This window comes from Globicephala melas, chromosome 9 (genome assembly GCF_963455315.2).
Source record: "Globicephala melas chromosome 9, mGloMel1.2, whole genome shotgun sequence".
Lineage (NCBI taxonomy): Eukaryota > Metazoa > Chordata > Mammalia > Artiodactyla > Delphinidae > Globicephala > Globicephala melas.
The window spans coordinates 1019012-1036117 of NC_083322.1; the positions used below are offsets into that span (position 1 = coordinate 1019012).

General features: G+C 59.8%; 1 protein-coding gene across 4 annotated transcripts in view; it reads left to right on the forward strand.

Annotated features, from left to right (window-relative positions):
- PTPRN2 (protein tyrosine phosphatase receptor type N2) overlaps window positions 1–17106 on the forward strand; it is a 689065-nt gene that overhangs the window by 588938 nt on the left and 83021 nt on the right. For all 4 annotated transcript variants that reach the window (XM_060305028.1, XM_030854362.2, XM_060305029.1 and 1 more), the window contains one exon: window positions 10930–11124. In XM_060305028.1, coding sequence (XP_060161011.1) covers window positions 10930–11124 — 195 coding nt within the window. The remainder of the gene's footprint in view (window positions 1–10929; window positions 11125–17106) is intronic.

The following is a 17106-nucleotide window of genomic DNA, read 5'->3' on the forward strand; positions in this document are numbered from 1 at the left end:
CCCTGCCCTTTGCCTTAATGAGGCAGCGGCCGCAGAATGGGGAGCTGTGAATACCTTTTGTGCTCCTGGCTGGTCCGCATCGCCCCCGGACTCTCCCTTGTGTGCTTCTGTCTCGGAACCTTTGTGCAGACCGCGGCCCACACCCTGAAAGCCCTCCACCTGCTTTATTCTCCAGAGCATCCCATCTGTCCGCCAGCCTGGACCCTACACCCTCCGCCCACCCCGCGCGGGCCCCTGCCGAGAACCCTTTCCGGTGCCTGGAATTACCCTTCACACCTGGAGGGCCTTTCGCATCAGGGGCTGAGACAGACCTGGGTTCAGAACTCGGCTTGTTCCTTACCCGGCGTGTCCTCCTGGAAGGCGAGGAAGTTTCCTGAAACGCCGGGTCGGTAGAATGAACACACCGCACCAGCAGGGACCTCTCAGTGCTCAATAAAAGCTAACTGACACGTGAATCTAAGGTATCGATATGAGAGGAGCTGGTTGGGGGAAGCGTTTAGAACTCTCGCGAAAACCATCCCCCTTGATTTCCGGCGTCCGGAAGAGCGCGGGGCACAGGGAGCGTTGAGCTCGGAAGATGTGGACCAGAGTGACGATGGTGGTGATGACAGGTGATGAGGATTCAGTATCTTTTGCGCAAGAAGAAAACTAGGAAGGTGACAAAAGTCTCTCACAGAAAACAGCTGCTAATGCTCTTAGGCCACGTCAGGCCCAGGCTGCTGTGAAGAGGCGGGCGGTTTATTTCCACCTGACTTGGTTATTTTTAATCGTCTGAATATGAAACATGAAATGAAAAGCCGGTGCACACAGGTGGGGCCGCTCCAGGCCACCTTCGCTCACAGAGGCCGAGCTGAGCCATGAGCTGTGAGGCATCTCTGACTTTGGGGACCCTGGAAGCACAGTTGTCTGGTGAGTCGTCCGCCGCAGGAGTCCAGGTGTTTACTGCTTTATTTGTCTTACGGATGGCGGCCCTGCCAGGGGGCTTGGAGCTGGACCGGAGCCCTCCTGTGAGAGCTGGGGTCTTGCGGGGGTTGTGTGTCAGACACACTCTGCCCTGGGTCTCCGATTCCAACTTTCAGCCGAAGCGTTAAAGATGGTTACGGAATCCACGGTAACTACGGGCTGGGGAGGGGGAAGATGCTCGCTGGAGTCTGTGTTTTTGTTGTCACAGCTCTTTCCCGATTTCGCCCTGAGGTTGATCGGGGGCAGAGCAGACGGAGCGTGTCTCAGGTCTGAAAGGACAGACAGGCCTTAGGTGGGGTGCGGGGGCACCTGGTCCACGGTGGGCGCGTCCCATTCGTTCTGGAGGAAGTCCGTGCACTTAGTAACGCACCTTCCAAGCCCCCTTCAGGCGACACGTCAGCTGCAGATTTCCTGACTGTGCACCCTGCACCGTAAAGCTCTGGAGAACGAGAACATGCGAGCTGCCAGCTCGGGCTCCCAAATGACCTCCCAGCCCTGCCTGGTCTGAGCAGGAAGCCTCCGCCTCCGGCCGCGGGGCCTGATTCCAGCTCCGGCAGCATCTCGGCCGCCGCCCAGGCTGGGGACCTGGTCCCCTAGGGGCTGCTGGCTGCAGGTGATGCCCACCAGTGAGCGAAGCCTCCCCGATCTGTGCCGGACGCCGAGGGAGGCAGAGAACAGGAAAGTGACCGCCGTCCTCAGTTTGGGGGGTGAGAGGCCGTCCACGTGGCGATGACTGCAGAGCAGGACAGGGCTGGGAGCGAGCACGGGGTGGCTGGGAGGGGCAGACGGGGTCAGGGTCCTGGGCCTGGCTTTGTGACGGTAGACTGTTCCGGATTTAGGAGCCAGCTGAACATCACGTTCACCTCTCTTAGTTGAAATGTGTCTATAACTTTTATTCTGAGAAGACATTTACGAGATGGGAACAGTTACTCGATGTCGCCTGGTAAACACTGCTGGCCGTGGAGCTGTCCTGGGCAGTGGACTGACGCCGTGGGACCAGGCACTTAATGCAGCTGCAGTCCGGCCAGAGGAGCCTGGGTTTGCGGCCGAAGCTGTCATCAGGGTGTCGGGGTGCGGGTGAGGGTGCCTCATCCCTAGTTAAAGGTCTGAATGAGCACCGCCCCACGGAGGCTCTGGAACCCGGCTCAGGGTCCACCGTGGAGAAGTGCTTCTCCCCTGCGTGTGCACACGGGTGTGTGAGCACGTGTGAGCGTGCTGTCCCGCTGTGGAAAGGTAAACGCTATCTGGGCATCACTGAGCAGCCTGGTGGAGGTGGTGAAGAGCGTCCCAGGACGGGTGGTGGCGACCTCGTGACACACGCCAGTGACGGTGAAGACGGGCTGAGTGCCGAGCGCCCCATCCTGGGAGCAGGATCTGGGCTGGGCCGGCCTAAGGACGGCCGCCCAGTGCACCTGCTGCGGCTCTGACCTCCGGGGGCGTGTCCTCTGCTTCTTACGCAGAAATGGCCGTGTTCCCGTGGCCCCCAATCCCTTAGGAGGCGGCACCGGGACCCCAGGACCCCGGGGGGAGCCGTCCCAGGGCACAGAATATGCGCCCGTGTTTACTCCCCAGACCAACACTGAGCAGGTGAGCTACTCGCAGTGAGAACGTTCACGTAAAATCCCTCCCCTAAACCGCTTCACGTGTCCCCGGTTCTGTGCTCACAGCCACCCCGCCGGCCTCGACGGCCAGGCCATTCCTTCCGTGTCACACTTGCTGTGCACTCACAGCTATTGGAGGAGAGCCGGCTGATCAGACAAGGCTTTGCTTTTCTTCCTACGCTTTTTCTTGACGAGACGTTCCTGGCCCCTGACCATCCGGGATGTTTTGTCCCCTGCTTTCCCCCAGACGTTTCACTCAAGTTTAATCATATTCGGTGTAGAATTTGCTGTATTTTAAACATACCTTGTATGGCTTTTGTTTTACAAAAATAATGCCTTCTCTAAATTGAGCACAATATAAACCCCACCTGTGCCCCACCCGAGGGGACTTGCCAGGGCCCGCCTCCTGCCTTGTGGGGCGTGGACCACAGTGCTTGTATTTACTGTCACCGCCGGCGTCTGTGTGACTGCTCTCTGTCACAGCGGCTCTGTGGCCGCTATTGGCGCCCTACGAGCTGGGCTCAGGCCCCTCCCAGGGAGGCCGCTCCTTTGGAGCGTTTTCTCCATCTGGAGAGTAATTGCCCCCCCCCCGCGCACACCCCCTAATGAACCCATTTCGCTTTCTCCCCGGCTTTGTGCATCCTGCCTTGGTTTTGCCCTGTTACCACTAATTACGCTCCCCAAATAACCCTAAAAACCCGGCCGCCTTTGTGTGCGCACTCAGGCCGTCCACTGCTTTGTTCCCGTTGTTCCTTGAAAGGTACAAAGAAAGAGGTTTTTCTCAAGCCTGTGGAGTCCTGTCTGTCCTTGGGCAGAATCTGGGGTGGCGAGTCTTTTCTCTCAGAGTGAGCCCCTCTCTGCAATTTCCCCCGTCAGATGAAGGCTCGAGAGATGAGACATTTGATGAGACGTTTGTTTGTCTCACACATTTTTTGTTATGTGTATGGATGGATTTCTTCTGCCGGAGTCCGGGTCAACCTACTTTGCAAGTTGTGTTACAAAGAACCATAAGACACTTGGAGGCTCTGCAGACACGTCCCAGGGCCTGGGCTCCGTAGGTAGCAGAGAAGCAGGCGGCTTTGCAGAAAATGATGACGGCACATCGGAACGTGCCGTGTGCTCCTGTTTTCTCAGCCCGCGTCCTCGTACCCTAAGGACTGCCTCTGAAAATGCGAAGCTCTCAGACCTGAACAGATCCTGCAGTGACTCTGCTCTGTGGACCTGCCCCCGCTCAGGGGTGGCCGGCAGGGCTGGCGTGTCCGCTGCGCTGGCTGGACCTCCGGGAAGCGCCCCCAGCGGCACCGAGATGGGCGAGTCACATTTTCTTGATGGGGGGTCTGTGCTCCTGTCTCACCTTTCTTGACCAACGAGGCGCCATTTGGATATTTTAAGATAGCGGGGCACAGGCCTCACGCGTTTATTTTGTGACTGAGCATCTGAATTTAGGGGGACTGTGAAAATGCTGTTCTTTTCTCCTTAGAAACTTCTAACCTCTGCTTTCCCCAGGAAGGGAGGGGAGAGATTCTTCTTGCTAAAGACAGCGGTCGGTCGGCAAACTGGGTTCCCCACGGCCCTTGGTGCCGTGGAGCAGAGGGACAGCCCGAGTGGATCCGCGTCTTTTAGTTCTGGTGCCCTGGGAGCAGGACCTCACCTGGTGTCCCGACTCCCTTCCCGCACCCGGCTGCAGGCGAGGAAGCTCGGCAGGGAGGCTGCGTCCAGCAGGAGGAAGGTGTGGATGGGGGCTGCCTGCTGGCCTCACGCCCAGCGCTGTGTTAACAGCTTCACATGTTCGCTCGTGGAATCCTCCCAGCAGCCCTGTGCAGCCATCCCCACTCCACAGATTAGGAAACTGAGGCACTCAGGCAACGTGTCCAAAGTCACGCAGCTCCTAAGTGGCTGAGCCGGGATTCAGACCCGGGTGACATGGGCCCGGGTCCTTGCCTCGACCCGTGATGCACGGCGTGGACCAGGGTCTGTCTCGGGCGGCGTTCTCTCCCACTGATGGACTTCATCTTCTCCCTGGGACTTGTTCCTAAGACACAGGCGGCCCTAGAGCGCCTGCTTCCCAAGCGTAGAGGCCCCGCCATCGTTGGTGGTACAAATGTGGGCTCAGCAGCAGAATCGCAGCATCTGCCCCTGACCGTGTGAGCGTCCTCATCGGGAGCTTGGGATGACTTGCATGTTTTCCTCAGTGATTTTTCTCCACACCTGCGACGGTCCAGCAGCTAGAAAGGCACAGCCACGCTGAGATGAGTCACCTCTGGCCCGAGGCCCCTCTTCAGAGACGGACATCCTGGAAACCGAAGCACCACGGCCCCCAAATAAGTGATTTCCCTTCTGCTGTCGGAAAACGACTTTCTTTCCATTCACACACACATCGGTTTTCTCTTTCCTGCTCAAGTGTAGGCACTGGATGAGAAAACAGACTTGGCCAAACTCCTGGTGGGAGTGGTTTGGGACCCAGGGCACCGGCTCACAGCCCGAGTGAGCGCTTGGGTGGGAGAGGCGCCCCACGTCTGCGGTGCAGCCCAGAGGGTGTCCGGCTCTGTGCTCAGCGGCTGGCGGTCTGCAGCGCTGGACGGGGGACGCCCTGAGCGAAGAGCCGTTTGAAGGGAGCCCATGGATGGCTGGCTGACCCCACGTGTAGGTCTGCCTCTTGGTCATTGGGTGTGTGAACCACTCGCTACACGAGGATGGTACTTGCGTTTATCAACTCAAGGTCATCGAGCTAAACGCTCAGGATCATTTTTACGAAGGTAGTGCCGTCCTAGATCAGAAGCAAAGCCATTTTTTAATTAAAGGCGAGTTAGTCCGGGTCTTAAACACCTGAAAAGATTCTTCTCAATGGAGGAGCTGGAAGGTGCCGCACCTCTTTATCCAGCCAGGTAAAGACTCTTTGCCAAACTCTCCTCTGAGCTCAGGACGAGGCCCTGCGGAGGACGCGCTGCATCTGTGAAGTCGAAGGGAATTACGACTTTAGTGAACTTGCACCTTAATTAGTACCTCGATGGGCTTGGTGTCATTTTGGGGTTTCCATGACCTAACCCGGGCAGTTGGTGTTCCGGGTGTGGATCCTGCCCTTCCCGCTTGCTGCCAGGATTATCAGTTAGGAAGAGTTCACAACTTAAGTCTCCAGTTTCCTTCAGAGCAGGCTGTGTAGTTCATTTAGCGTCGTCAGTTACCTTTTGCTCAGATAAGGTGCCCTCCGCGGGCGATCACGGCTCTGAACTTTAAACTGCCTCCACAGGGCATTACTTCCACGAGGCTGATCCGGTTGATGGTGGTGTTTGTCACTCGATGACATGAGTGTCCTGTCCTATCGTGCGTGGCCCTTATCAGTAATAAACGCAGGCAGTAAGCTCGGGAAAGTGCTTTGACCTGATAGCAGTTCCCTGCGTGATGGGAACTTCAAATTACATTTAAAATAAATGTTTCAGCCCAGCCCGTGGCTCAAAGGGGTCAGTGGGGTCGTGCCTTCAACCTTGCCGTGTGGACTGCAGATGCCTTTTTAGGGAGAGATGATACTTTTAAGTGAAGAAGGAGGCTCACAGCGTCACCGTCTGGTCTGGGGAGGGGTGAGGCATGGAAGCAAGAGCTCCCTGGTAAACCCACGGCTGACGGCCCTCCTGAGGGGTCCAGATCTGCGGAGTGTGGGCTGAAACGTCCCCACAAAACCATAAACCTAAGGGATTTCAAAACTATCCAGTTAGTGTCCTGGCCAGACCATTACTAAGGCAGGTAGTAATGTTCTAAAAAGAAGTTCATTTTTCTTTAGAAATTTTAAAGCAATAGTGCAGAGCATGGACAAAATAAATATAGAATTTGTTATTAATTTAGAAGCTATAATCAACATAAAGGACTAATTTAAAGGCCATGCAGTGACTCCCCCAGAGATTTCTGCTTCTCTTTGCATCGTGCCTGCCTCTCTGGGGACACCTAGAGAGTCCTGTGACAGCGCGAGGAGGGTGACATGGCAGGAGGTAGGGGAGGATGCGTGTCCAGACGTGAGAGCTCAGGGCTCGGGGTCAGGCGGCGGCCACAGGGACACGGAGGGACTCTGCCTGGGACCAAGCAGAACAAGCCATGATTGAAGATTCAGCTGAGCCCCTTCCTCAGGCAGCAGGACTGGTGTGTCTCCTCCTGGGGGGCGTGATCACCAGACTGGCTCTCAGACTGAACCACTTTCGAGTGATCCCTGTTTCTGTCACAAACAGATAGGTCTGGCCTTCTTGTGTTAAGCTCAAGGGCAGCAGTGGAGGTGGACCTTGCCACCTTGCGGTCCAGGCGTGTGCGTGGCCTGGCTCCCCCAGCCCTGTCGTTCTGAAGCCACTGGCAGCTCCGGCCCTGCTCTGGCTCCCCAACTGCCGCTCGTGCAACAGCCTAATCTGAGCCAGACGTCGTTCAACCTGTGTCTCAGGTCAGGACGATGTGGCTCGGACCCCGGCCTCGTGGAGGGCGGCAGGCAGACCCCCGTGGGCGAGCTGAGCTGCAGGCTGAAGGGACCAGGAAAACTTCAGCCACAGCCACGAGCCACGCTGCCTCAGGCGCGGTGCAGGGAGATGCCACCCGCAGGTGAACGGTTCCCTCCGAGGTGTCCAGAGCCCATCAGCGCAGGTGGGCCTTGGGCCACACACACACGGCTTGCTTCCAACATCTTAATTCCAGAAACCCAAGCACACTAACGGGGGCAAAGCGAAGGTGCGGGACGGGGGCACCAGCACTGCCGCCCCAGGGGTGACATGGGACGGTCCCGTCCCCCTGCTCCCCGACCTGCAGCCCCACCCACGGGGAAGCTCTTGCAGCCCAGCGGGCCCTAACCGCCCACATCCCAGCCTCCAGAGCTGTTTTTGTCCCTCCGGGTCCCCGCCCACGGCTCCACGCTGACCGGGGCTCCCGTCCTGACGCCTCCCTACCTCTTGTCACCGCTCAGCTCTGCTGGCCTGTGAGCCCCCGGAAGTCGGGCCCTGGTTGCATCTGGCCGGCGTACCCGGCATCCAGCGCAGTGTTGGACGCGTGGTTTGCTGAGGAGGTTAGCGACGAGGGCTGACAGTCACCCAGACACGTCTGCCGAGAGCTGCCAGGTTGGTGCCTCTCTGAGGCCCAGAGAGGCTTGGTGGTTTGCCCAAGGTCACACAGCCAGTAACAGCTGCAGCCGGGACTCAGGGTCAGGCATCGCCAAGACTCCAGGATGTGAGCATATGGGAGTCTCCCGGAAGCTAAGAAAGAATCGACGTGAAATGTGTTACCTTCTCATTGCAGCCTCTGGAGGAACAGGTGCACCCTGGGCCAGGTTCTAGGAGGACCTGCCTCGCAGCCTGGGTGGCCTGGTGGGCGTGTCCCGGGCAGTTTTTTGGAGGCAGGGCCTCCCCTAATGTCTCCTCACGGCCCTCGGAACACACCTCCGCTGGTGGCTCACGGGAGGTTGGGGCACGGGGGCTGCTGTGCCCCAGGTGTGTCACACCCCCTCCCACCCAGCCACCGGGGCTGGGCAGGACCCCCCCCAGGCCTCCCAGGAGCAGTGCTTCCACCGCGGGGGTCCCACCACCGCCTGACCCTTCCAGAGACCCTGGCTTCACCACCTCTCAGGTAGTCCAGAGGTAGAAACGGGACTACGGTCGGTTGGAGGTCAGGCGTCCCACCTCAGCAGGTGCACCTATTTTTATTTGCAGATGGAAGCACGTGGTGAAGGCCTGACACACGCCCCCACCCCCAGGGTCCCTGCGCAGCCCGGGAACCTCCCCTGTGCACAGGCAAAGCACCGTCACCCGGGCTGCCAGCCTCCGGGCTCCTCTCTCCAGTCCAGGCCCCGATGTCCTGCATTGTTTGCTGTTGGAAATGGGGGTGACGGGTTTTTCTTGGATCTTTGCTGCAGCTTTTATTTTTAAAAAACAAAGACCCACAAGGGGAATCCGCTCTCAGCAGCAGCGGGAAGAGTGCTGGGCCTGAGTCACAGGTTCAGTCCCCGGGCACCACCGGGCGCCTGTGAGGCCTTCACCGAGCCTGCAAGTCAGTCCTGATCGTCTACCAGATGAGGAGGCCTGAGCGGACGCTCTGTGGGCACCTCCACCTCGAAAATTCCTGCTTCCTTTAGAAGTATCTTTGAACTCGCCAAGCCGTCGAGAATTTGTTCTGGTTTAAAGAATCATTCTTACCTTCACTGCACCAGTACCTCCACCGTCGCACTGATTGACCATGGGACCTCGTGGCAGGCACCGCACCGGGCATCTCACACACATGAACCCTTTTCATCTTCTGTGCTGTCCTGTTCCTTCCATTTTTAAGTGACAGCACTCAGGCTTGGGGGCCTTGAGCGCCTGACCCAGGTTCACCCCGCCCAGGGCACTCCACTCTCCACGGGGACCGGAGAGGGATGGGGATCCAGGCCTGGCCGTCACTCTTCATCCCTGGCACCTCCACGGGCAGACACCCAGCTGCTCCAATGTTTCGCTTTTCAGAAGGTGAATCGCAGACATCTCACATCTTCACCAGAGAAGCCGGTTCTTGGAGGACGTTTTCTGAGCTCTCTCAGCCTGAGCTCTTCGGGCCTGTTCTTCTGGGTGAACTAAAGGAAACCACAGAAATTACTGCAGAAGCATTTTTTGGTGGGCACTCCCAGAATCAAGTGATGTTCCACATGCGGAAGCGGGAATCAGTGAGACGCGGACTTGGTTCCTAGTGTCATCTGCCTTATTACAATCACCCGACGTGTCTGGGTTTCTTTCTGTTTTTAAGACTCTGAGGAAACGTGGGTGGAATTTCAAACATTTGTTGTTTAGAAGCCGTGTGAAATTCCTGAGCCCTGGGCAGGGAGACCCCACCCTCACCGCTGGCCCTGTTTTCTTCTAGTTCGTCTCTTCCGCCGCCTCCTCCAGGTGCCCACACTGATCCCCGTCGCCAGGTGCTCTAGCGGGGCTGGGGGTTCACATCCAGCCGGCCCCCCTCAAAGTGCCTGAGCCGTCCTCCGACCTGGGGAGGAGCCGGCGCCGCGTCCCCGGGGAGAGCGAGACCTCAGCGGCCTCACGACGACCCTTAGTGCCCAGTAAGCGGCAGCCGCGTGAGAGGACAGGAAGCGGGGACCAGCCCGTGGCCGAGGCCGTGCCCGCAGGAGTTGAGAGGCCTGTGGCACGCGGCGCTGGTTGGGCGAGCGGGCTGCGGCCCCCTGATGGCACCAGGTGAAAAGCAAGGGGCGTGTGGGGCCTCAGACCTCCAACGAGTCCTTTCGCCCCTGAGCAAGCTTTCAACTCTTGGGCTCAGATGCTCAAACTTCTTGACGTCGTTTTGTTCGACGGCTCGGGTGACGGTGACGTGTTCACTGGGCAGAGGCTGGGAGTCCCCGAATCGTGACTGTTGAATTCTCCCCAGGGCCCTTGGTCGCTCAGAAGTGGGGGGAGCAGGGCGCCCGGCTGAGTCTCCCGGGGGCTGCGTGGCGGCCGAGACCCGAGTCTGGCGGCTGCAGGGCCACAGGCACGGAGGGGCCTCCCCGGCCAGCTGGTCACGCGTCCCTGTACGAGGCAGCCCGAGACTCCGTACTGACCCAGCCGAGCTCTGTCGGGTGGGGGGCTCGTCCGTCAGCGCGAGCCCCGTGTCTGGTGTCCGCGCAGGGGGCCGCGTTCCCCATCCGCCCGGCACTTTCCCTGTCGTCTGCGCTTCTCTGGATTCCCTCCCGTGTGGGCTTTCCAGTCGGAGCGATGTTTTGAGAACAAGGAGAACCGAACAGAGGGTTTTTTCTGCAAACATCCTGAGCCTGGTACCCTTTTCTGTATTTCAGTCCACAGTGTAAACTCCCTTCCCTCCCGCCTGGGCCCACGTTCTGATAAGGAAGGGGCCTGAGTTAGTGCACGTGACACGCCATTCTGAGGGTCCAGGGAGGCCGGAGTTGGCCCAGCGGCCCCTTCTGAATCTGTGCGTGTCTATCTGTGTGTGTCTGTGTATCTGTTTATGTCTGTGTGTGTCTATGTGTGTCTCTGTGTACGTGTGTATGTATCTGCGTGTGTCTGTAGCGTATCTATCTGTGTGTCTCCGTGTGGCGTGTATGTATCTGTGTGTATCTATGTGTGTGTATCTGTGTGTGTCTATAGCGTATCTATCTGTGTGTCTCCGTGTGGCGTGTATGTATCTGTGTGTATCTATATGTGTATATCTGCGTGTGTCTATAGCGTATCTATCTGTGTGTCTCTGTGTGGTGTGTATCTGTGTATATCTGTGTGTATATCTGTGTCGGGTGTGTGTGTGTCTACTGCGTATGTGCCCGTGTGTGTCTCTGTGTGGTGTGTGTACATCTGTGCGTGGTCACGGGTGGATCCCGTCGGCCCTGGCCCTGGGAACGCAGGTAGGGAGGCTCTGACCGGCGCCCACTGTCTTGCAGGAGCTGTGCCGGCAGCGCATGGCCGCGCGCCCGTCCGAGCGCCCGGAGACCGCGCACACGTCCCGCGTCAGCAGCGTGTCCTCCCAGTTCAGTGACGGGCCGATGCCCAGCCCCTCCGCGCGGGGCAGCACCTCGTCCTGGTCGGAGGAGCCCGTGCAGCCCAACATGGACATCTCCACCGGCCACATGGTCCTGGTAAGGCCTGCACCCTCTGCGCGGGGTTGGGAGGGAGTGCCTGTGAGAGGCTTGGGGGCCCAGCTCCCTAGCATGCGGCCCGAGGCGGCAGGAGGAGGGCACCCCATGTCCAGCCCCTCTGCCCAGGGCCCCCCGAGGGAGCGTCGTCCCGGCTCTGCACAGAACCCTCGGCCCCCACCCTGGAAATGCGCACGGGTGAGCGCCGACCGTGTGCACCCGACCCCAGACGCAGTCCTCCCCTCCCCCCAGCCCCAGCTCACTGAGCAGCCTTCGGTGAACGCATGTCGCTCACAGGCTGCTTCTCGTTAAAAGTGACGAGGGCGGGGTCAGCTGCCTCGTACGCCCTTCAGAGGCCCTGTCCGGTGCAGAAGCCTCCCTGGCAGGGAGCCCCCTCCCCGGGATGAACACACCCCCTGCCCATCCTGGAGCACGTGGTGCGTGATTACTGCCCAAGTTTTATTAAGAGGATTTGTTCACAACTCAGCGCTTCTTGCTGTGTGGACGAGTGCTGATGGCTGCGTGGACACCGCCCTCCCAGGTCTCCAGGCCACAGGCCTCTCTCTCCCCGTTCAGTTACCGTCACACTGGCCGTAGTCTCTCCTACTGGGGATGGGGCTTCGGGTGACGAAGGGCAGAGCCTGAGTCACTAACCCCCGGAGCATCCGGGCTCTCGTGGGTCAGGGGAGAGTTTCCGCTGCACAGCTAACTTCCCAGGAAGGGGAAGGGACTGGGAAGGCCAGTGTCTTGATCCCTTCTGGCGGCTTGAACAGACACTTAATTAACTCTCTGTCTGGAGGCTGGAAGGCTAAGATGGAGGCCCAGCGGGTCTGGGTTCTGGTGGGAGCCCAAGTCCTGGCTCACAGACGGCAGCTTCTCGCCACGTCCTCACGTGTGGGAGGGGCAGCGAGCTCTGTGGGGTCTCATTAGGGCACTGACCCCGTCATGAGGGCCCTACCTCGTGACACCATCACCTTGGGGGTTAGGATTCCACACGAGAATGTGGGAGGACACAGACAGTCACCCCAGAGCAGCTGGGAAACCACGTTGGCACTGAAGAGCCTCAGTGTGGAGCCTGGAGGTGGGTCTGGGGATGCCCCCAGGACGTTGGGGGATGGAGACGCCCACTCCTGGGATGTCTGATCCGGGGGCGGGAGGCACAGGTGCCAGACGTGGGGACTGAGGGGCACCTCAGAGCAGAGAGAACAGACGAGGGAAGCCGGAGTCGAGGTTCAGCGCGGCCGATCAGTGCGGCTGAGCTGACGCCTCCCTCTGCCTCCTCCCCACGCGGACGTGGACGGAGGGCCCGGGCTGGGAGCACACGGCGCTCCCACGGCTCCACCGTGGTCGCGCGTGGCTGGGCCTGAGTCCCAGGGTTCGCGGTTTCTGGAGGAGACGGCGCATCGCTCAGGTCGCAGACGTGTGCTGCCGTCCTACTGTGCACCCACAGCCAGGAACTCGGAAGGCACCTCTTCTCCGGACAAATAACAGTTATGTTAGTTTAGAGCTGACGTTTTAGAGAACGTTTCAACGTGCGTCGCTTTTAGAAAAGGAAACTCCACCAGTCATTCAGATTTCTGATGAGATCCGGTTTTGGGGCCAGCACACAGCCAGGAGCGTTTGACAGGTTGGTGGCGGCGAGATGCGTCTCGAGAGCCTTCATCACGTTCTGGTGTCTTCCTATGTCAAGACGACTGAGCTACAGCTCGACGGTATCTCACCTCCAAACGGGACGCGAACACATTGTCGTTTTCGTAGTAAACTGTGTTTTGTGGTACCCGTGTGGGATGGCAGATGTGACAGGGAGCCTGGTGGTGGCCTCTCAGCTGAAGTCCCCGCACTACAGAGCTGACCCGCCGTCCGCAGGCCACCCCGCGGCCGAGCCTAACGCGAGGCGTCCCCCGGGCGATGGCGGCGACGGTTTCCAAACCCCCGTCCACCGCCGACCAACCCAGAAACCTGAGGGCGTTTGGCCGCCCGGACTCAAGGCTGCTTCTCGTTAACCGACCGACGCTTCATTTGAATTGGGGTCACCGGCTACTCCTCCCGGCTCTGAGTGGGGAGCAGGTGCCGGGCACCGGGGAGGGGGTCCAGCCCAGCCACGGGGACCCCACCGTGCACGCCCCAGCGTCCGGCCCTCACGCCCCAGCCCTGTTTTCTGCCCTCTCACCCACTTACAGAGGGGTTTTCTCGGCCCCACCGTGGTCTTCGGCCCCCCCGTACGGGACCCCGAGGTGTGGAGACGTGGCAGAAGGGAGCCCCGCTTGGCATTTTTACACCTTCTCATCCACGAAGGCAAGTAAAACGGCTCGTCTTTTAGGCTCCGAAACTGCTGCCCTTTCTCACGGGAAAGGCCATGGGACACATTCAACCAGACCAGAGCCACGTTCACAGGGCCTGTCTTGTCACTGGCACGTGGATGCTGGCTTCCCATCTGCAAGGGCTGCAGCGAAGCCGCCTGTGCCGGACGTCAGGACACACGGGAGCCCCGACCTCCCGACTCATGAAGGCCACAGGGAGACCGGCGTGTGGTGCTCAGCCATCCGGCCCTCCGTCAGGACCGTCCCGGTCATCAGACAGCCGCCAAGGCCGTCTCCCTGAAGCACGCGCTGAGGTCTCAGAGGCCCGACATAAGTTATGCAAAGTCCAGGCAGGTCCCAGGAACCCGCCGTCCCTGATGCTTAACTGCTCTCGTGAACGTGACACAGATGTGACATTTCAAATTAAAGACGTGGTGGAACCAACCGCCAAGCTACTCACGTTTGGACAACTGGGTGGAAGCGAGGAGTAGCTCAGAGGCCAGTGTGCAGAACTGGAACGTTCTCCTCGGCAGAGGATGGAGGTGCCTTGGAGGAACGAGCGGCGTAGGAAGCCGAGAAGCCAGATACTGACCTGTCGCTGGAGGGCTGTCGGGGGCTGGCCTGGGAGGCGCCCTGAGCCCCGAGCGCCTTCCCCCGCTCGCTGTCGCTCCGCCCACTGCAGTGTCATGTTGGTGTACGTGCTGTGGCTTCGCGCTGGGAGCCGTGGTTCAGGACTCTCGGAACAGACGCTTCTCCTAGGGGTGAGCAGAATTCGCCCTCCCCTGGAAAGGAGGCAGGGCTTTCCGTGGAAGAACGAAGGTCTCCGGCTGGCGGGAGGTCGCAGGCCGCTGTGCAGATGACAAAGCCACTGCCGCCAGCCCAGCTGCTCCGGGCGGTCTTCACGGCGGAGGAGGCCGGGCGTAGCTGAACCGCAGGGAGGGACCTAATTACCGCTGAGCCAGGGATCCCAGCAGGTGGACGAGACACAGAGGAAGCGGCCAGGGAAGCAGGTGTTGACTGAGGCCTAGAGGCACTGAGGTCTCAGGGACACGCGTGTCGGCCGGTGCCGGGAAGTGGGGAGGGGGAGGTCCTGGCAGCTGCCCGGTGGACACGTGGGAAGGGGCAGGGCCGGCCGTCGAGAGCCCCTCCTCCCAGGAGCCACGTCCTCCTGCCGAGACCAGCACGGCCTCCGAGCTGCCAGGGCCCAAGGGGTCGGTCTGGAGATGGGAGCATGCCGCTGACGGCACGGACGCTGCGGCCCAGAAACCGGGGTGAAGCTGGAAGCTCAGCGGTTTCCTGGTCCCACGTCCCCGACAAATCCTTCGACCTCCGTTTTCTCATCCCCAGGACGGGCTTAGTAATAGCGCCTCCTTCGAGATCCCTGTGAGGGTTAAACGAGACAGAGTGTGAGATGCTGCATCTGTGGAACCTACAGTTGTAATGATGAAGGCTGAAAGGATCGTGGCAAAAAAATGGAACCAGTTCTCCTTTGATGAGACTAAGGGGAAAAGGGCCTCCACAGGGAAAATGGCACATGCCCTGGAAACTGCAGCCCCGGGCACACGGTGACGGTGCTTTGGGGGCATTTGCAAGCCCAGGAAGGGGGTGCCCGGGAGGCTGTGCCTGACAGGCTCCCCGAGCCATGCGGCGCCCAGGCCTGGGGCGAGGCAGGAGCCCCCGGACGTTTGCAGAAGGAACGACGTCACCGGGAGAGGAGGGAGACGGGAAGGGAAACACCGTCAGCTGTGAACCTGGTCGGCTTCTGAAGACACGTTTTCCAAGGCAACGTGGCCAGGCCTGACCAGGCTCAGAGCAGAGCTCTGGAAACAGGTGGCCTCGTTCCAGGGACTCCATGGAATTATTGTCAACATCGTGCTTTGCATAAGCTGAGTGGTGGGACTCAGCTTCATGAGAACTGCCGTCCGTCCTTTTGAAAGGTAAAGGATCACGTTTGAACCTGTCCTTCGAAGAGACCTGTTTCCGGAGCACATTTGTTTCCAGAGGCTGGCGTGGCAGCACGGCAGCGTTGTGGGTGGTGGCAAGAGCAGGTGTCCGTCCTGGTTCCTGGTTCCTCGGAAGCCAGCCGCTGGTCACAGGGGCAGTGCACGGCACGCAGCTGTGTAGACGGAGGGGCCACGCCTTCATCCAAGTTGAAGGCGAGGGTGTGGACTGGATCTTGCAAAGTACGATACAACAGGAATGAGCGTCACGGAGCGTTTATGTAACAGCACTGTCCTGAGAAACCATGAGGTAGGAACTGGTTTCAGCCCATTTCACAGACGAAGACAAGAAAACCAAGAGCAGTGATGTAAACACCTGAAAAATGGGAAGTTACCACGTTGCAAAATGTGACCAAGCCGCCCATCGTCACAGAAGGGAGGAAACTTACGGAAGCAGAAGGGTTTGGTGACAGACAGCTGCCCTGGACCTGCGAGGGGTGAAGGATGCTGTGTCCACAAAGGAGACAGGCTACCTCCGACCTCACAGCCCAACCCGCAGGGCTCGTGGCCTCTCCACGGTGTCCGCCTCCTGCGCTCCTTGATCGGTGGACATTTGCACCGAGTGGACGCTCTCGTTCTATCTGGCGTCAGCCTCCTTAGCTGGTACTTTTATACCCATGGGTATAGTAAGTTAAATGCTCAACCAGGAAGCAACGTGTCTCCCCAGAGGCCGAGGGTCTGTTTCCGGGGGGGCGACCCCGTTTTCTTCGTCTTTAAATTCAGCACCTATATTCCTCAGAGTGTCGCCCAGCGTCCTTGCCGTGCACCCTGGTCCTGCTCTGTGACCCGAATGTGCGTCTGAGACTCAGCTGGCCGCTGTCCTCGTGGTGAGGGTGTCGGGGCCACCGAGAAGTTGACGCAGTGGCCGGGCTTCCTCCGGCCATGTGCCTGCTCGAGGGTGTCAGGTCCAGCTGAGACGGGGACCCACGTCCAGGCACCCGGAGCTCTGAGGCCGTGGCTCCCGCCCGCGGTGCTGCTCTCCGTGGTCTGCGCTTGGAGGAGTGCAAACTCGCATGGAAGCTGTTTCCTGCCACGTGAACCCTGCCTGAGGCTGAGACAGAAGCCGTCCTGGGAGTAAAATGGCTCAAATGCATCAAACGCTATGCTCTCGGCCGCCAGCCCTCCCAGAACTTTGGGGATGGCCACGGGAAGCCTTACAGGCCAGCCACGCAGGGCATGTGGTCAGAGGTCCAGGGCTGCACTGACTGTCCAGAGCAGGGAGACGGGGCAGGAGGTGATGGAGTCAAGGCCAGAGGAAGGTGCGTCCGCTCGGGTGGGCTGCTGGCGGGGTCGTGCGGTGAACCCGAGCCCCACTCCCGTAGAACTGATCTGACCCCCGGCGGCGGCCTCGGCAGGCCTCGGGCAGGCCCTAACCCAGAGCTCCCGCGTCGGAGGGGCGTTTCTAGAGCCCCCGTGTCGTGCGTTTCCTCACCCCGGGCACTACGTCTGCAACCTGGAAACACCTGCCCTCGAGGTGAGCTTGGGGGCCAGAACCGCTCGGCACCCACTTCCGACTCTGCTGACGGCCCCCCAGGTTCCAGGAGGACCCAGCTACTCAGACAGGACAGTTGCGCGTGTGTGTGTGTGTGTGTGTGTGGTGCCCAGCGTGTGCCTGGCACACAGCAGGCGTTTAATCAGTCCTCGGGACCCTTCCTCTGCCTCCTTGGAGTTCTCGGGTGGCCGCC